A 21,289-nucleotide genomic window follows, 5' to 3' on the forward strand; every position below is an offset into this window, starting at 1 on the left:
ACAAATCAAAGAAAAATAATTTGAGAAGCGAACAACATTTTCTCTAACTGGGTTATTTTGAAAATTACCTGGATCAAGACAGATTGTGATACCTTCGGGAGAGTACCACAGATGACCTGTTGTATCATGTCAATGATGCTTAACAGGCAACAAGTAGATCACCAAATGAGTGACTCGCATTAATAAATCTTGTACGATCCCTATCAATTCATTTAGTGATCAAACTGTGTTGGCTCAGTGTTAGAGGCGTTTCTATAAATGTGTTTCTGTACCTCAGAACTTGCAGAGCAAGGTCCAAAACTGCAAACCTAACATTTGGGAACCACTTTCAGCAGCCAGCATCATACACCACAAACATTTCACAAGTAAACACTCTTTTGTTTCCAAAATTGTACTCCGTTTTATTTAAATACAACGGCATTCAATAAATACATGACTCCTCACTAATTACATCATGCATGGCCTGGACACTTGCAAAGAAAAAAATCACAAACTATGATAATTTTTTTTCATTTATATAAGCATATGCACAAATTCTGAGGATTCTGCTGCAGAAGTGCAGACCCAATATCGAAAGATTCCAAATGGAAAACACACTGGATATGACTTGTTTTACTCCAGACAAAAATTTCTTACAAGTACTTTAATTTTGCATTATTTCTTTCTTCCAGGGATCAGAAAGATGCAGTCTTTGCTTGTGAATTAAGAAGTGCAACCGAATGCACTTATGAAGTGGGTGAGACAAGTAGATTATGTAATTCCCGATGAATGCAGTTTCAGACAGCCGTTCTTTATTTCTTATTGAGCTGGACATGAGCTAAACAGTTAAAATATTTGCACTGAAAAAGTTATACATTTGGCAAAACAGTTCATCAGCCCTCACTTACACAGCAGCGCTTAGTCTTGTGTTGGACACTTGAGACAATCAACATTTTAATGTGTTTCAGGAGGTTGAATATTACAATAGAAAACGTGATTAGCTGAAGCTTTTGTGCTGAAATTGTCAAGATTATAAAAATGCAAGGAAAACATTGCTCATGAATTCTCAGCTCAAAAAGTAGAATGCAAGGAGAATTTAAATGCTCTTTCAATGTTAATGTACACAATTTGTAAAGTGATGTCTTCTGAGGTGTGTTTAAGCCAGTACTTTTGAGTCTCCCTGCAGCACTTCAGACAATGGTTCCTGATTCAAGTAACATCTCATGACACAAGCTCCAGGTCAAGGGCTGTGTGGTGAACTAATTCATACTAAGAAAAAAAACATTAGCTTTAATTACATCAATTCAAGTTTTAATCGAAAAAAATTGATAATCCCTAAAATGGTTCCAACAGTGCTGGGAAAACAGATGGTTAAATATTTTTTACAAACATTAAAGAAAACCATTTCTTAACAAGTATAGACTGGCTTTAAAACAAACCTTTTTTCTGAAATTATTTTAAATTTATTCATTCAATATGGAAAAGCAATAGAAAATAACTGATCATAATATTCACAATTAAGCTTATAACAGAATAATTAACTACAGAATAATAAAAAAAATATTTTCCAAATCAAATATTCAAGACCTGACCAATAAAAGCAGCAATGTGCCAATAAGATTCAATCGGAGTTTCAGTGTTAACAATGGAACAACGTGGAAGGTATTTATTAAAACCTTTCCTCTTACAATATACAAATTACAACTCCCTTATAGTGCACACATCATGTGTTCTGGAATACTATGTACTATTCCATGGGTATGCTGATAACCAATATCTGGGACATGAGTGCAGGTGAAATGTGCTGATATTAGTCAGAAATCCCTGTCAGCAGGACTATAGTTTATCACATGGGAATAACACTTAATCACATTCCATGAACAAGTATAAAAACATCTTTAGCTTTCCCCCAGTGCCTCAGCTGTTTAAACCAGTGAGTAGGGCCCAGGTTCGATCCCCAGTCTGTTCTGAATTAGCTGATCTTAACTGGGGGAGGGGGTGATAGGGATACCACAATTGATCTCAGAAACCCCGTTTTTGGGAGTAGGAAAATCAGCTGGGTTCATAGTCTTAATCACGATTCAGTGACCCATTCTGAAAGTGTAGATGTTGAGAAAGTAGATGAACAAACTTAGTTGTTCCTCCTGCAATTAAATAGTCTGCCCGCACTCATTGTTTAGGCTCACACAAGAAGAATGATCACTTGTTCAAGGTGCCAGAGGGTGTATGGCATCCATGGAACCATACATCACCAAGAAGTCAATACAGTATTTTATGAAAGGAGGTGAGACAGTTGGTCAAAAACTGGAGGGGGAGGGGTGGAGAAGAAAGAAACATGTTAACCTCAAACCCAAGAATATGTAGCTATAATTAAAATTGTACCAAACTCTTAGCTCACTGTAGCATGTAAATTACAAAGTGCTGATTTGGACTATGGATTTATATATACATGATGATGGTATTCAGAAGTTACTGTTTATCTAAACATGTAAGGAATTAATAAAGTTACAAATCATTTAAATATGGTTGGATTAGGTCCAATACAATGATTTTAATGACTATAAACAGTGCAGATTTAAGTCAAAAGTTTCCTCAACCATTTTTTTTCTTCTTCTTGCTAATGTTGTCTGCCAGTTGTTCTCACTATCCTTCCTTTTCTGGGAATGACGACTCTTTGCTGGGTAGAGTTAAACAGGTGCCAGTTGCCTTTCAGTACCTTACCCGAGTGGCATTATTCATGTGAGAATTTTGACAGCAAATGGAACCTTGTCCTTTGGGGGGGGGGGGGGGAGAAAGAGAGGAAGGAGGGGGAGGAAGAGGGGGAAGGGGAGGGGGGGCACCACAACCAAGCCTGATGCCCACCCACTGAATATTCCTGTGCACTTCCAGCAATGATTGCTGGATAGTGATTAGCAGTGGGAGCTCTGGTCAATATTTTGTCTTAAAAGGATGTTGAGCAGAAATGTAGTGCTTCATCACTCCTGTAGGGATCCAACCTAGGACCTTCTTGGTCAGTGTGGTTCAGCTACTCATTGGGTAAATTTTCCTAAGCCACCAGGGGAGCTCCTAAAATATTTCTACAAGTTTGTGTAAATAACTTTTAGCAAATTTAAGCTAAATGCATTTTAGTCGATGAGAACACATACATACACTAGACACATTGCTATTTTTCTTGATGAAGTGCTTCAATGAATACTTCTAATTTCTCCTGAATCTCACGAACTCTCTCTGAAATATAAAAAAAGGTTTGACAATTACTACAATCTCAATACACATAATTAAACTAAAAGTACCATAAGGATATATATGAATCAACAGTGGAAGACATTTGCCTTATCACAGGCCTGCAATTAAATTTTGAGATACATTATAATCCAACTTAAATTACATTAATATGCTTCAAAGTATATTTTGAATTTAATGTTTGCAACAGTTGACTGCAGGTCAAAGCTTACCTGATTCAAATAAAATTTTCGAACTTTCAACTTATTCCAAATATACAAATGTCCTGATCAAAGCATTAAATGTTTTCCCAATTATCTTCTTTTAAATGCTTATCGGAGTAAAACCGCCTTCATAGCTATCATGTCTTTCATAGGTAGCATGATGATCCAGGACTTGGTCATCTCAAATGGTTGAGCAGCAACCATCTCATAAACCACAAAAGACAGCTAGCATCTTCAAACCTGAACTTACCAAGATTAGACAACCCTGAATCAAGCACAAGATCTTTACCAAGATCCTGAAGCACTGTAGGAGGGAAATGTTTGTAGATAGTGCTCAGAAACATGAAAGAAGCATCCTATGCTGATTCCTATTGAGAGGTTTTTCTAGAAATATATCAAACTCCTGGAAGGCCAAGACAACCTGGAGTGCATCTTCATGTCTTGTGTGGAAATTCTTAAACTAAGATGTAGATTATTCAGTGTTGATGACTAATAGATCTGTGGAATTTGTATCAACAATCTAGTCTTCTGAGTACAGCGCCTTGATGATTTGAGAAACTATGCCAAATTTGAACCCATTGTTCTGCAGGAGCTTGTTAAAATGCATCAGATCTAAGTTGACACTGATGCCTCTCATTTTTTGGAGAACAATTAGCTAGAGTGGATTTTTTTCCCTTTATGTAATATTTAATTATATTTCTTGTAGAACTGTACTCCAGCTATTCTGAATTGATAAATCCCTTAAATTGAGAGGATCCTGCTGTAAATTGGAGGGACTTGGAATTGAGATCACTGCCTAACTGAACAAGCTGGTGTGCTATCTAGTGGCATTTTCTTTCTATTGTCCTATTGCCTTTTCCTCGGATGGCACAATCTGAATAAGTACATATATACATATTTAAGAATTAAAATATATAATAGAGCTTGAAAGGAATGTGCACAGATCTATAATCTATTGATATGCAATAAGATGCAAATATTGCACAGTAACATTAATATGTAAAATTCCCAGCTTTCCTTCATTTGATTAATTCTAATTCCTCACCCCTTTTTAAAATCATCTGTACAGTAAGACCATATGAAGTGATTGTCAACTACAGAAATACCAAAATTCTGTTAAACATAACTGCATCTTGCTAGTACATTATATTAACACCAACCTCTCGTAACCCTCGAGTCAAATACATTTAAATTTCTTAAATATATTGTACATCCAGGCGATTTAAACACTGCTTTACTTAAATCTGGAGTTCAAAATTCATCACAACAAGTGGTTTGATGCACAGTCATAAATAACAATTCTATAAGCCGGCTGATTATGCATGTATCAAGTAGAAAGTTGGTTTCTGCTCATTTTTGTATAATTATCTAAAACACTAATGCATTGAGTGAAAAAGATTCTTCCAATCGTGATTAAGTTTAATTGATCACAGACATTTACTCTTGCTTAGTATTATTTTACTACATGGTTCAGACTAATAACAGGAATGCTTTTGTGTACATTATATAGTTCTAACATGTAAAGATTTTAGCCTGTGTGGGCTGAAAAGGTTGTTATTTACATTCCACCTGAAGTTCTTTGACAAGCTGCATGGTTCTTTGGTCAGACCCTGAAATGTATCTTCTACACTCCGAGCATTAACTCATTCACTGCACATGCCATTGTTGCCACTTGCTATAGCCCACATCCATTCTGCACAGCTGAAATAACAATGCCATCTGGCATCTTCACAGAATTACAAATTAAACTACAGATTATGTCAATTGTTGCCTCTAGTAGTATACAAAATAAAAGGTTTGTACTGGCTCTGATCAAATTGTTTCTAACCAGTTTATAATCAAAAAATATTTTAACCAAAAACGCCTTAATTCTAATGCTTATTCCAGTGAATTAAATTTAATATATTTTCTAAGTTTAAACTGTTTATACAATAAAACAAACTTTACAATCAAATTTTACTTTTCTCTGTATATGACAACAGAGAGCCATTTAGAAATTCAGCTTTCACACATATCTATTGTAGAATAATACAATGCCAATTTTATGTGGGCGACAAATTTCAGCATGGACAGTTTTAAAACACCAGTGACTACCACTCCCTATGCTTTAACTATATATATATTTTGTTAAACCTGACATCAGGCTGATCTGCAACTTGCTTATCCGACCATGATTATTAGCTTCAAATTATATTTTTCTAAAAGCAAAATACGTAAATTTTTATCTCCAAAACGGAGTCCAGTCTTTTTGGTCTGTTATTCGCAAAATCACTTACGATGAATTTAGATCCAACAATGTTATTGGAAATGCAACCTTTGAGAATAAGACAGGCCAAACTGTTGAAAAGTTGCAAAAATCGTGTTCGAGAAAACTTTGAAGCACTTGGAATAAGCCACAACTGAAAGTTCATAACAACCTTCACATGTCCAAACATTAAACTATGATCCATACAAGCCTCTAACTAACCTTTGACCCTCCTTTCTTTAATACTTTTCCGTCAGTCTTTTGAAGTGTGTTTGCTTAAGAGATGAGCTATTCCATGGTTTAATTCATTATTTTTCTGATCTGGCCATGAATATTCTCATAATCCCCTAACCCATATACCAGAATCTCCTTCATGCACATTATGTGGACACGACTGCTTTCAAATATTATTAGAATCCGATTCAGTGCAATTCTCCTCATCTCCACATGAAGAGATACCTCTGCCACTTAATTTTCTCATCTCTAATCTTCTGGTGCAAGGTTTGGTGTGGTTGTAAAGTATCTAATTGGTCTGCAATCAGTTTGGAAATACTTTTGACAGCACAAAGCCTTAACAAATAAAAGAAGCTGATGACTATCCTCAAAAGGAATTGAGGGAGAAAAGGGAAACTGTATGCTCATTCTGGCATAAATGTGCATTCAGACATTAACTCTAAATATGTCTTTAATATAGTCGAATTTATGGCCATGCAAATATCATAATATTAAACAGTGATGGCTAATATCAAAATGATGAAACATTGACAATTATTATTGCAGCACATATTTACCATGCTAGCTCCTCTCCCTATTCTGTTGTCTGCCAGCATGATTCTGACCTCTCTACAGTTACCCACTTCAACTTCCTCTCCCATTTTCATGCCGACATTTTTGTTGCTGGCCTTCTACACTGCTCCAAGCAAACTCAATGAAAATTTCATGGACAGTAGGGGTAATTTTCCGACCATGCTTCCAACGGGAAGCCTTGCCTGCCAGGGGTGTGTATCAGAAATTCGGGTGCACAAGATGGTCAGAATCATACATAGTACATGTAAAAAGTTCCAATACGTGTTCCCAGTAACTAAGGCATGAGTTTAGAAAATTCCCACCCCCCCGCCCCCAAATATCTTTTGTTCATCCTGAGTGTCCTTCAGCTCTCTGGTCTCAACATTCACTTTAACTATCTCCCCATTTTTCTGCCAGTTCCTCTCATTCACATTCTACTGTGTTTCCTTCCATTTTGGTGCCATTTTATTAATGTTCTCTCTTTCTAATGCCTTTCCACAGCTTGACTGAAGACCTTTGTACACTAGCCAGCATTTTCACCTCTTTCCAGTTTTCTTTTAAAGTGTAATGGCTTTTTAAATCCATTAGGTGCCTCTTCAATAATAGTTAACTTTTTTGTACTTGGAGCCTTTACTTGTTCTCAGTCTTACATTTCATTCAGTCTATAATCATATTATTGAACTCTGAAGTTATCTGAAACCAAGTAGGTAAACAGTTGTGGAAGATTTTAAGCTGAGTGTACTCCCTTGTAATAGAACATGCTATTTTACAATAACTTTGTAAAATACACCAATACATGCACCCCCAAAACATTTATTAAGTAGGACAATTAATGTTTAGGATTTTCACTCCTGTTCATGATATTCAGTTCTCTTACAAGAATCAACGTAGTTCTCGTTTAACACAGGCAAATTGCAAAGCCCTTACCTCTATTAGGATGAAGTGTTACAGATATTATATTGTACCAGCAGGAAGTGAGATTCTCTTCTGAAAGTTATGTATACACTGGTTTCCTATTGGTGAACCAGCTCTAAGCTGCAAGCTGCCTTTAACTGCTTGAAGCAGTGTCCAATTGCCGTTTAACTGTTAACATCACAAATTTTATAATTTTGCACTGCACTTCCACAAAAAGCAAAAAACAAAGAATGACTTTTAGTTAGAGGGTCCAAAAATAGATTTTGTTTTGAATGCAATTTGTACTGAAGGAAGTGATGGGGTGAAATCCCGAACTTACCCTTTGTGTAATTAAAGGCACAAATTATATATTGGAGTTTAATTCTTAGATAGTTCAGATTGCTGTATTCCTCCAATATTCCAAGTTCAGCATTTTCTCAACTATCACATAAAAGTCAACAACAAATTTTTGAACCAGGGGACAAGATATTGGGCAGCCTTCATGCTCGTCAATAAGGCTACTATTCTGTCACAATTTAACATTCTGTGGTTTTTACAAACTATTGACAGGATTGTGATTTTGGCAAAGTCAGGAGGTGAAGAATCTAGTCAATGTTGAGTTAGGGTTCTTCTGCATAGTGGGAGCGCCTCCAGAAATTTTAAGTGGCCAAAAAACTTCATTAGCTTCAGGACCAGCAGATTAGCCTAATTCTCAAGTGCTGAGCTCTGTCAGTTTACTTTTGTTTGTAGAGACTATTGTTCCTCTATTTAATTTAAGGAAATTGCAGTGTTAATGCAGGCACTACAGATGTTCCAGCATTTGCAAAAGCAGCTGAGAGAACTCAGTATAGACTCAGAGAGAGCAATGGTCAGTGGTGCTCGCGCTGCCAGATCAGATTGTGAACGAGGAGCTGGAAGAATGAGTCTTCCAATTTTATCTGCAACTGGACAGCTCTGAAAAACTGAACAGCCCTGAAAAACTGAAATGCTATCAAAAATGCAGGATAAATTTGAGATTTTAGCAGGCATCCAATGCATATTGAAACAAGATATCCATTCGTTCTTTCTCAAGCATTTTAGAAATTAATTTTGTATGGGAATGGCCATGACATACGTATATGACTTCAGCTGATGAGCCAAAAAGTACCACCTCATATTAGGGAACATTCCCAATTTCTTCCCTACCCTGAGGTTTACCTTGCGCCAAATGAGAAATGCCCATGTGGCATCCTGTTCATTGTCAGGATCGATCAGAGATCAGTCTTCAAGGCTGACATTTCATTTTGAATGTGTCAAACCCACCGTGTAGTGAAATGGGGCCTACATCATGGTATTATCTGACGTGAATGTCCCTCCTATCCATCACATCCAGTGTCCAGGCAAAAGGCACCTTTGCTATTATTTTACAAATATGGAAGCAATAACTACTACATTATCTGAACTGAATGCATTCCACATTTAAAGATGCTTAAAATGGGAAGTAAAAAATTTGACTTAAAATCAGAGACCATGGCCGGAATTTTCCAGGGGGGTGGGGCAGGGGTGTTCAGCAGGTGGGATTGGTGGCGGGTCGCATGGGAAATTATACCTGCTGTCAAGTCGCCGCAACGCAAACCAATGGCGCAAGTATGATCTCTGATTCGACTCAAAGTCGTTAAACCAATTATTGGGTTGTTGACAGACCCTTAAATATTGCTTTTAACCTCACCGTTTAACTTTAACTGCTCGCCCACGGGGTCCACGCTGCTCAGGAACCACGTCTGTGAACCTGAGGTGGGAGTTGAATAGCCACTGCTCCAGCTGATTACTTGACAGCTTCAAATGTACAGTAAAAGCTCCCACCTGACAGATCATCACTTTCCTCAGCCACAAACTGTTTCTCAGTCCATTTCCAGCACAGATTCTGTAGGCTTTCCACTCTCCATCCACTCTCACCTCTTTGGAAGAACTCTCGCGCCACTGACAGATCGCTTCTGTCATCTGTACTTCACCTGCCATCTATTCCATCAACATGGGCGCCCTTTATACATTCTCACCTTGGTCCTCAGAATCTGACCACCATAAGCCCCAACACCAGCAGCACCAGCATCACCAACCTTCTCCGCAATTACCTGATGCTGCACAGGACAGAGGGCGTCAGCACCCAAGCACATTGCTGCCTGGGGGGGGGGGGGGGGGGGGGGTGGTGGGGGCAGGGATGGCCTCACCATGGCCAGATTTACTTCACTTGACGCTGTACACCCTAGCTGCCATATGATGCACCAGGTTGGCACCACCCCACACCAACACCATAAGGCATCCCTACAATGTCCAAGCCATCCCTTTCACACTCACCACCATTGTGGGGGTTACTGTTATGTCTCACCATTCACTGCAACTCACTAAGCGACTTCCAAAGGTGCACACAAATCTGTCCAAGAACGGAAAGTGTTGAAAATAAAGGTTTTAATGTTTGACAGCACAGTAACAGAAACTTTACATGAACATTGGCTAAAACATTCAAGTGGCTACCCTTGTGTGTTGTTAGTTGGTATGATTGCACTAGGATGCAGGCAAGTGTGAGGGGTGGCTAGTGAGATGGGGATGTGATAATGTAGATAGAGAGGGATGGGTGGAGGTGCAAGGTAAGTTGGTGTGAGTAAGGAGTAGGGTACGGAAGGCAGAGTGATGGGGATGTGAGCCTGCTCCGCCATTCAATAAGATCATGGCTGATCTGATCTTGGCCTCAACTCCACTTTTCTGCCTGTTCCCCATAACCCTCGACTCCCCTGTAGTTCAAAAATCTGTCGATCTCAGCCTTGAATATATTCAATGACTCAGCCTCCACAGCTCTCTGGGGTAGAGAATACCAAAGATTAACAACCCTCTGAGAGAAGAAATTCCTCCTCATCTCCGTCTTAAATGGGCGATCCCTTATTCTGAACTATGCCCCCTAGTTCTAGATTCCCCCACGAGGGAAAACATCCTCTCAGCATCTACCCTGTCAAGCCCCCTCAGAATCTTATATGTTTCAATAAGATCACCTCTCAGGCTTCTAAACTCCAATGAGTATAGGCCCAACCTGCTCAACCTTTCCTCATAAGACAACCCCTTCATCACAGGGATCAACCTAGTGAACTCTCTCTGAACTGCCTCTAATACAAGTATATCCCTCCTTAAATTAGGAGACCAAAACTGTATGCAGTACTCTAGGTGTGGTCTCACTAACGCCCTGTACAGTTGTAGCAAGACTTCCTTATTTTTATACTCTATCCCCTTTGCAATAAAGGCCAACAGGAGGATGAAGGTGAGTGTGGCTTTGTACTAATGTTTCATGATCTAATGAGATCATTGAAAGCTTTGCGCTTCTGCACCCAGGTCCTCCTGACGCCATCCCTGCTTGTGACCTCCTCTGCAATGTGCAACTAGGCTGAGTTGGTCTCCTGGGGAGGTCACTTCTGCCCATGGGAAGGGAAGAGGACCTCCCTGTATGCTGTGACTCCCTCCATAAGCATATGGATTCATGGGAGAACCTGGGTGCAGCCCTGCACCTCTGTGCAGTGATTGTCAGTGTTTGCAGCACATCAATGCTGTAGAACACTGACAGCACAAATGTCAAAGGAAAGTTGGCCATGGTCTGTTTAAGAAAACCGGCTGATGATGCGTCATGAATGACGTCACTAGACCCGCTTCCTCTAATTGGACCAGGAAATATGCTGGGCGGGCGTAACAAGCCCCATCAACATAAGTTCATTTTAGGCAGCAGGATGGAGCCTGCAGCGGGGCCGCGACCCACCACCACCCGCACCGGACCTGCCAAGGTGAGCTAAATCCCGGCCCTTGTTACAATTAGCTAGATTTCTGTGCTTACAATAATCAGGTCTGGTATCAACAGTTCAGTATGTCACCAATGTCCATTTGATCTGTCAAAAACACCCAATTACAGATTTTGTATTTCCAAACTTGAGTTGTGTTTGGAGAGAACTATATAAACTAGCATGCAGTAACAGCAGTAAGAGCAATTTGAGATAATGAAATAGGAGTGGCACACAACATTAAAGCTCAAGTACATTTTTTTCCAGTAGTGTGTTGATGCCAATACACTAAATAAATCTAGTGACAATACTGCAGCTTTTTGACTTAACTTTCAACCTAAGATTTCAGATTCACTGCACAATGAGATGTCAAGCACCAGATCCCAGCACCATAATTGTAGAACATTTGACTTCCTTCAGTTTTTCTTACCTCCTACAATCTTCAGGTTTCAAAACCCAAGCTTGGCATCACCCAATCATTACTTTCTGGTTTATCATACTTTCTCTTTTACTTTTTTCAACCTTGGTGTCCCACACAATGTCCCTGACTCTTCAACTGGTGTCTCAATAAACCAGTTAAGATGGGTGCCATGGGTTAATAAATTATGATCGAGAGAGTCCAAGAGCATAGTGTGTGTAACTTATTACCCTCTGGATGTAATTTCTTACAGGCGTTCATTAACCCCAGCAATGCCACAGAAACCTTATCCTGAGGAGAAAAAATATCATCCGACCTGACAAAGAGAGATCAGGGACTGCATTTTAATTTCTTCTACATCACCAGGAACAGAAATTTGGTACAAATGCTCATCATCAGATATTGTAGCCCCTCCAGCTAGATCTCCTTTTACCCCTCCCTTTCTATGACCTCTAGGATTTCAAAAAGGATGCCCATCTAACCAATACTGCAATACTCCTGCTCTTCTTTCGAGGCACTAAATGACAAAATTACACTAGACACCCAAATCTTGTCTTTGCCCTGGACCTTGTGGGATGGGCTTCCTGGAGTAACATTGTTATCTAATTTCTGGCCAAATGTGGCATCTTTTATGGGGGAGTTTACCTTTTACCTTCTAGGAAACAACTATTCCTAGTGCTAGTTATTTTAGAATCAAACCTAGAAATGGAAGTTTTACTAATCTATGAGCTTATAAAAACAGAAACACAATTACTCCTGCATCTCTGAAAAAAGACACATGAATATTTTAATCTTTTTTCCCTCAGTAATAGAAATTTCTAATGCCTATAAAAGGGTTTAAAGAAAATAAAAACAACATATTTCACAACATCATTCCATTTATCCACTGAATTGTATTTTCTGTCTTTTAAAGCCTTCACTAAAAATTTTACTTAGAAGGCCTCAGCCTCTTACAAAAACCTGGGCTTTAGTTTTATATTTTTTCCCTAGCGTGGTGACTTTGTGAACTGAATGTGGATTGTGTGGCCTGAGCTGGTGCAGTATACCTAATTTTTCAGGAAGTATCAGCACCAGTGAGCTGTATGACAGAATTTTTTTTTTTAACCTTCTAAGCAGTTATTGTTCAGTTGTTTTTCAAAACGATTTGAAGAAAAGCTAGAAAATAAATTTCAAACTCTTTATTCAGATTAAATTTGTATCGTGTTTTTTCAAAAAACAGAAAAACTGTATGTATGCGTGCGTGGAGAAATGTGTACTAATTGTACACATGTTGCAGCTTTTGTTCAGTGTTTTCTAAACTTCAGAAAGTGTATTGTGCGGAGGAGGAAGAGAGAGAAGGAAGGCAGGAGAATCTTTTATGCTCATTTTTAGTTTTCCAAAAAACCTGCTAAATTTTGAAGCCAACTAATTATGCCTTTTGTGTTTTATTGACTGTTAGAAAAGGATAAATGCTAATTGCTTACATCTGTGAGTCAGATTATAACTTTGTCTTTCCTCATTCTAATTTCATAATTTTTTCAAAAAAGAAACATGCAAACTGAGTTTTGACAGAATACAAAGCCTCTGAGGGAATCAGATAGGAAGGGATGGTAGTGGGAAAGAGGAAACCAGGTTGAGGTGAGGAATGCCTCTGGTCCCGTACCACTGACCATGTTGGCTGGGGGGGGGGGGGGGGGGGAAAGAGTGTGGATGGAGGGTTAATGAGGGGAGTGATAGCAGAGCAAAGGGGGTTGAGTGGGTAGTTGAAATGATAAGCAATGGGAATGAGAGGGTGGTAGGAAGGGAAGGAGACAGTGCAAAGAAGAAGGGGACACAATAGGAATGAAAGTGTAGGGGGAAACACAAGTGATTGGGAGAGGGCACGAGAAGGGAGACACTGAGGGCCACATTTTCCCCGCAACCTCTACCCCAAATACAGCCTACAGTGATTGAGGATTCCTTTCTCTGCCACGCCAATCATCTCTCATCTGAAAGTAAAAATGAAAAAGGCAGAGAAGGGAGCAGAAGAGTAGAGAGAGAAACCCCACCAACGGTGACACTGCAGTGCCTCAGTTTTGTGTCTCCCTGCTCCTCAACCTGCCCTAAATCTTGCTATTTAACTATTAATATAAAAACTCAAACTATATTATAAAAATAAAAGATAGAATATGACTTAAAAATAACACCCGAATTACATCTATATGCTCTGGTCGAGTTATATCCTGATCTCTAACCCTGTTTCACCTGAAAACTACATTTGACTTCCACTTCCTGTGTGCCACATTATAGGAGATCAACTAATAAAAAACAAAAACAGATAGCCTAGGAATGTACCCCATCATGTGATCTAAATTTGTATAAACTAAGTAATTTCTACATGAAAGGAACAAACTTATTCCTCGAATATAGAATATAAACTATTGAAGCAATTTCTGTTAAGCTAATACAAACCTACAGCACACCATGCCACTGTTTTGCTGCACATTTTGAATTCTGTCTATAAATCAAAACTAAGAGTTTTCTCCTTTTATTTTTTGTAGCCTATTCTATATCCTTTTACTGCCATGATTTTTTTCCATGCAAGATGATTTTTTTTTAGTTATAAAAGTAATAATATACATATTGTTGCCTAAATATTTATAAAGAGAATGCCAAAGCAATACAATTACAGTTTGCATCACTGCTGAATATTATATATACTGCTTTTATTTGGAATCCATTAAAATTAGAAACGTTTTTCTAAATTTAAAACAATCGGATATGTTAGCCCTATGAAGTGCAAAGTTGATTGGTAACACATCTCAATGCTGAAAATAAAATGTTGAGTAAAAAATTAAGTTTTTTCCCCTTCAACTTATCCGATAATTGCACTGCAACGCGAACAAGGCTATGATTTAGTGGTGTTGACAAAGAGTCCTTTACAAAAGTAAAAGCTTATGCACAACCTCAGAGGTACCCACTGTTTTCGCTCTGCTTCTAACACCTAGTTCATAAGGCAGAGTTTTCAAGTACATGTGGCCCAGAGGAAAACGAGTGAGCTTTTAAAAAGAAAAACCACCCAATGTGCTGCCCTTTAAGATCCAGAACATCATTTATCTCCGGAGAAGAAAGATTTATATCAACCCATTCCTTGTGGGCTGAAAAACAGATGGGAAGTGAATGGACAGTCAGCAGGTCAAGAAAACACAAGGGAGGTGCTATTTATCTCCTGGCTGTACATTCCCAGCATATGAAAGGGGTCAAGACTACAAACACATTGCTGGAAGCTGGAAAAGCCCTTTTTTTTCTCGGCTGTTACAAAAGGGAACGTGGTTCCCATCCTGCTGTCAAATAGCATAAATCTCCATTTGTCAAATCTTTGACTGGAAGTGCAACTCAAAGAAACGCACTGGTGAAACTGTAATAAATCAAAGGTAACAACCACTCTTTGGAGGGAACCAAACACAAACTGTGGCATTGTTTATCAGACTGAACTCCAATATCCTGGACCATTCCACTATTTTAGTGTTTACACTGCACGGCCTTACCAACAGCTCATTTGTAGGAAGGGGGAGGGAAGAGCAAATGAATAGAGGAGGTCTGACTGCAAAAGAGTGTTATAAAGAAGCAAAATTTTAACAAGCCAAAATCGAGTGGTTAAAATTAAAGCAAATTAAAATCTCAGCTGCATCAAAAAGTTAAAAATATTTAATCCTAGGGCAGCAATTACGTTATAGAAATTAAATTAAAAGTATAATTTAAGAAAATCCAGAAGCATGTCAAAGGGAGATGATATAGAGCCTAGAATTCGAGTTACAAATGACAGCCCAGGTTGGCTAACAAAAAATAAGAACATAACAGGGCAGAGAGGTACATTGTTCCACTATCTAGCATTTAAATCAACCACCAAGAGAAATGGTTAAGAAGTTTGGCCTTTTCTGTCTTCAAAGATGCACTGCAAAATTTAGAAAAATAAAGTGAAGACATATAAGCCCTTAACTTTCTTTTTTTTAAAAAAAAGTTAATGTCAAAAGGTAAATCACAGACCTATTCAAAAATACTGCCAATTTTATACAACTGCTTACATCATATACAATTTGAAAAAAAGCACTGATTCATCAGTCTCAAAAGTTTGTTTGTCAAAACTCTTTGAATGGCTGTGGGTAAATACACTAATGTGGCGGGATACTGAACCACCACATAGTTTTGATACCATTTATACTGATGCCACCAAATCAATAAACTGCTCATTTGTCCACTGCTTTTTGCAAAAAGCTGCTGCCACAAAATAGTTGCCTACACAACAGTCGCTGAACTCTAAAAATGAATTAATTGCGTGAAGCACTTTGAGATGTTTGGATGTGATAAGATACTGTATAAATGTAAGTACTTCATTTATTGGGTCTGATTTCCTTTCTAGCTGTTGGATTTCCCATTCTGCTGCTAAGCTGAACTCATTCACCAGTATGAGTTAATCTTCAGTTAAAAGATCCTGCTCGATCACAAGCTACGGCTTTTTAGTTTACATCAAGTCAGGTCACTTGATCACTGCACTGAAATCCTATGCATCTTCTAAAAAGTTACAAGTACTGCATGGGGCCAAAGGCATCAAAGCTTTGGAAGCCAGCAGTCCAGGTTCAGATTAATGGTTAGTAAATAGGCTTTTAGTCATGTAACAATTCATCATTTCTCTCCATCCATGACTTTAAATGATGTGACTGGGTTCTAAAGACTGAGCCTGGCTGTGTGATGTTCTGTTTCTTGCCTGCAATTCCATGTCACACTCATCAATTACCTCAAGGTTTCGGCATAAAATCCTTCATCTTCAGCGACTTGAGCCGAGTAAACCACTATTCACCAGGGAAGCTTAATGTTTTGAAGACTTCAGCTATCCTGAAATACTTTAGGAAATTATTTTTCTTTTATCGACAAAAAATGTCTTCTCAAACTGCAACACAATCAGACATAATTTTTCCCTAAATTACAACAGGGACTACAATTCAAAAGTACTTAATTGCTGTTTCTGTTGAGTTAGCTAGTGGCCAAAGACTGATTTTCATGTTCCTTTTAAAATTTATATTCATGTGGAGATGTTTGTGGGGAGTTTTTAAATTATTGAGATGAAGTCTGAGAGAGGAAGAGAGAAGGTGGGATTTATGCTGGAGTACAGTTGGGTAGAACAGATCATGTTTATGTGATGTGGAATTTGTACACAATGTGCTGAAAGGTCATAAAATAATTGACTTTTGTTGATATCAATCATACACTAGGCCTCGATTCCAGTCATGGCAACTGTTTTCAGTTCATAGTTGCCCTAGAATAAACAGAAGGCTGCCATGTCCAGATGCTCTTTCAGCATGAGACAGATCTCCATCTAAGCTACTGTTAGTTACTTTGTGATTCGCTTGCTCAGAACTATTGTGGACTTCCATACTTTCAAGGGTGTCTTGAATAAGTAACTTGCCTCTACTGCAGTAGTTACATTTAGATCCTAGGAGTTGACTGCATTCCTCAATAACCTGAAAAATGGTGGACTGTCTCTGTGAATCAAGATACTGTTTTGTGCTGATCATGATGATGCTGGATTTAAAATTAATTTGCCATTCTTACAGTATTACTCTTCAGGGGTAGAGCAGTTGTAAGAGAGTAGAAATTCCTGTGGCAGCCTCCTGGAGTGTCGTAAAATTTCATGGCTGAATCTCTGTTCTGAATTTTATAATCTTTTGCCACTTTTAGCACAACTAAGGTCTGTACTTCATCTGGGGACCGGGGGAGGAGACGGGGAGAGGAAATGATGGTCGATGTGGCAGCTCTGTAAGTGGGCCCATTCTTTAAAAAAATCTAATTTCGAATTTGCTGCTTTCCCAATTGCAACCATTTGTGTCAGGATCAGGTTCCAGCACATACTGTACATTGCATTGGGGGAAATGGGCAGAACAGGTATGCACTCCAGCGGACGACGTCATCCTGCCTTTTTCTGTGACGGGGGTGGCCGCATGATGCGCCTGCGCCCGCTTCTAATGGAATTTTCTGTGATCCAAGAAAAGGGCTGAGAACAGGCGTTACTGGACCCGCCTCAAATCTTGCCCCACCTGCCTAGATAACTCAGCTTTGTGCCCTTAGGGTCAAAGAATTACCACATTTAGCAGGAGTCACCCATTGCTGTTATACCTTACATCAATAGATCCACTTGATTAAATTAGCCTTGTTACTCGCTCCACAGTATCCACTACTCAATTTAAAATTCAGGGTTCTAAGTTTGTAATTCAGGCATCACTTCTTACACTTAGCAGCTGAAGTCGATCAATTTGCACACCAGCAAAACATCTTTATGCTTCAACTATTGGAATGGAAGTGTTCATTGCTTAACTTCTGATAACCTTGGAAATATGTAAAATGGCAAGCACTCCATGCATTTTTAAATGTTGCTTACAATAATTAAAATACTCATTCTATGGCTGCAGGGTCCAGCTCTATGCCAATGGAACACTTCTGGCACTCAGTATTAGCACTTTTAAGTAAGATACAGCATGGATTAGATGTAGGAAGTAGTTCCATTTTCTCTATGCCAATAATGTCTTTTAGCCCCAATCTTAGAACAGCGGCACCTGCAACACACGAATGTGGATTTTACCATTTCTTATGAAGAAAGCAAGACTGTTCATAAGTTAGAACAAATCAGCATCAAGTTGGCAGTTATTATTCTATATAAATTTAAAATAATCAATTTAACTTTACAATCTAAACTGTTCACCTGTGGTAGGTTGCACTTCACAGATGGCATTTCTATGATGTTAGCATTTGATCATTTAGGTCTAAAGTTATCCTCATCACCCGTAACCACATTCTAAACTGGATATTTATTCAGTTTCACTTTGTTTGCCAACTGGCTTTACAAAATCACTGAGAAAGTAAAAAAAGACAACATTTTAAGCCAACATTCTTGCCTCTTGTCTATTTTTCGTACATGTTTTATGCATTTCTTTCCGGAATACAAAATCCATCCCACTTAGGAAGAAACTTGTTACGTTATTGGTTTACAATGTGATCAAATTATCATTTTATGGGCTGTTCCACGCTGATTAAAATTATGTTTTTTTTATTTAAAGGCAACCATGTTGCCCCATTGGCCTAGTAGGTAAAGACGTTTGCATAGCGCAGCACTAAATGAAATAGACCAAAAGGTCACATGCAATGTTCGCTTTAAATTTTATTTGGGTGTGCGGCTCCTTCAAAATGCTGCGCATGTGCAGTTTTCCCCATTGTGAAGCTGGCAAGCGGCCTGCGCGGGACCTCCAGAGCACTGTGCAGCCACGCAGCTTAACGGGAACATTGCTCACGTACTTTTGATTCTAGGTCTGTGTTGCGTTAACTGATCTCAGCTGAGCAACAGCTGGGCTATTGCAATTGTAGCTGGGAGAAAAATAATTGTCATGGCTCCCATTCCTAATTGCGAGCCAATCCGATGTATCCTGCTGCAGCATGTGCATGGACACTGGGTGATGCGAGGATGATGTTCTCCACTGCTGATTGGCCTGCCAACACTCACTGCTTAGGCTCAGGCATAAAGAGTGGCCAATTGCATGAGGTATCGTATGGCACCTTCAGGAAAGGAGAGAAAATTGACAAAATCCATATCCATTTTCAAATTAAATGCTTTAAGGTAAACTTGTAGAGGTTCCTCGTTTTAAACGAAAATCATTTACTTTTGACAACGCGAGGATGAATTTAACTTTAAAATATGCTTTTTAACTAATGATTTTTTAAATTAAGTGTGAGATTTTGCAGTCACACTCTATGGAGGAAACTGGTGTTTCCATTTAATTTCTGTAATCAAACTGAATCCTTTAGCAAGTCTATCACATATTACCCATTTACTCCAGTACACTTGTTCATATCGGCCAGGATTTTCCGGTTCTGTACTCACCAGCCTGCAATTTTCTGCTCATTAAAGTGAATGAATAAAAAGTCTCAGACTTGCGAGCATAGAAGTAGAAAACCCCATGCTATTATCTCTAATAATAAACTAAGGGCAATTTCTGTAAGCAAAGTTTCAGAATATTTGCTACTGCCCTTTAGCTAATATTGCAGATCTTTGAATATTTTACTTGTTATCTCTGTCCCTTGCTAGTGCATTAATGTTTCAGGTTTTATACGAAGTTGGAATTCAGCCCTTTATTAATAAGAATTATTTGGATTGCATACGTGAGTTTGGCAGAACAGCTGTTTGTAACCTGCTTTGTGTAGGAGGTTTGCGTGCTAAAGGATACAAAGAAAATTCAGTACTCGGAAAGGTAACTGCCACTACATTACATTCTGGGTTTCCTACATGAGCAGTCTTTCGTTAATAACCATAAACTTCAATCATCAACAAAAGCTGTTGCCAAGAGTCTTTAAAACCTAAACACTTCTAATAGTTTTAACGGAAATGCGATCCAAACAGAATAAGAACAAGTCTGGGCATGTTCTTTAAACTACCAAGTTAGGGAGCACACAGCAAGGAACAGAAAGGAGAGGGGAAAACAATTGCTGCCTGTGTGATGTAATGCAACAAACAGTAAACAGAGGCAGGAGGCCCGACGTGCTGCTCGCCACCTCTCTGATCCTACATCAAAGGATGGGGAAAGCTCAGTTACCACCATGTGCAAGAAATCCACACTGGCAGATCAGTTATTGCAGCCAAGTTGTAAGAAAGGCTTATTTAGCTATACTATTGATATTCATTTGTTTAATTAGAGCAAACTACACTTTAATTTAGTGCAAACCTAGGAATCTAGAATTAAATATGACATTAAGACATGAGCTCAGGACAAGAAGATTTTATTTAACAATATAAGCACAGGTTATATTTACTGTAGTATAGTTTTGTGAAGCTTTTCATTTCAACAGCACTTTATAAAACATGATGTGCTATGGTGAAAATCTTTTTTGTCGAAACAAGAATAATTATGAACCGTCAAAGTCTATGAAAAAGTTTCTCATTTTGATACCTTCCAGGCAGCAATGTTGGGTTCTTAGTTATATCAAGCAGTGCTAACTGGCTATGCTCGATTAGTTATCATGAGCACGTAAACAAAAATAATCCTTTCTTCAAGCTAACTGTTCCTTTTATGATGTGCAGTTGAATGTCTTGTGTATTTTATGTGGGTAGCAACCACTGCCTAGTTATACAACTCCAACCATCACCAAGTCCAGACATGCCAACATTATCAACAACCAAAAAAGACAGTCATTGTAAGCCCAACGCCACATACAGCAGTGCATAAACAATTATTCACCATTTGCTGATAAGATTAGAATACCAACAACGCAGCTGACGTTAAAGTAAGAGTGGTTTCTCCTTTCAAAATCATTACCAAATCAAGTAACATGGAGCTCTTCATTTATTATTTTCTTTGTGGTTGCTTTACAACTTAAGTGAATAAGACTTCCTGCAGCAAAGCTGCCAAGATGCAGTAACATTATCAGTGCAAGAACCACACATGCACAAAGGAACAAGTCGAGACATGCAAACAAACTTGTTAAAATTTCTTAAACGTAGAAAAAGTCCTGCAAGTTGTACGCTTTAAAACGCGCTATGTTCTGGAACAAGAGACTAATTTTCATTTTTTCACCTCACCCACTTCTTTAACCATACCTTACATTTGGTCCTTCCATAAGGTCCCTTCTGTGCCACATTCCATTCCTCAAAAGAGCAGGCAACCCACTTTCAGGCCTCTCCTGTTCTTAAACTCTTTGGTACAGTGAATCAGTGCAGTGACATAATCGC

The 21,289-nt window shown here is 38.6% G+C and overlaps 1 protein-coding gene across 12 annotated transcripts in view; it reads right to left on the reverse strand.

Annotated features, from left to right (window-relative positions):
- Window positions 1–375: 375 nt before the first annotated feature.
- Window positions 376–21,289, reverse strand: part of opa1 (OPA1 mitochondrial dynamin like GTPase) — a 152,834-nt gene continuing 131,920 nt past the window's right edge. For 6 of the 12 annotated variants that reach the window (XM_085990239.1, XM_085990231.1, XM_085990234.1 and 3 more), the window contains 2 exons: window positions 17,954–18,128; window positions 3,138–3,207 (listed from right to left, as the gene is read on the reverse strand). In XM_085990239.1, the coding sequence (XP_085846365.1) occupies window positions 17,968–18,128 (161 nt within the window). In that variant the 3' untranslated portion in view covers window positions 3,138–3,207; window positions 17,954–17,967. Of the gene's footprint in view, window positions 1,249–3,125; window positions 3,208–17,953; window positions 18,129–21,289 lie in introns of those variants that run through there. The other 6 variants (XM_085990237.1, XM_085990244.1, XM_085990243.1 and 3 more) reach the window with 4 other exon arrangements.

This window comes from Somniosus microcephalus, chromosome 6, assembly GCF_052327205.1.
Source record: "Somniosus microcephalus isolate GS21.2 chromosome 6, FLI_Smic_1.0, whole genome shotgun sequence".
NCBI classification, from domain to species: Eukaryota; Metazoa; Chordata; class Chondrichthyes; order Squaliformes; family Somniosidae; genus Somniosus; species Somniosus microcephalus.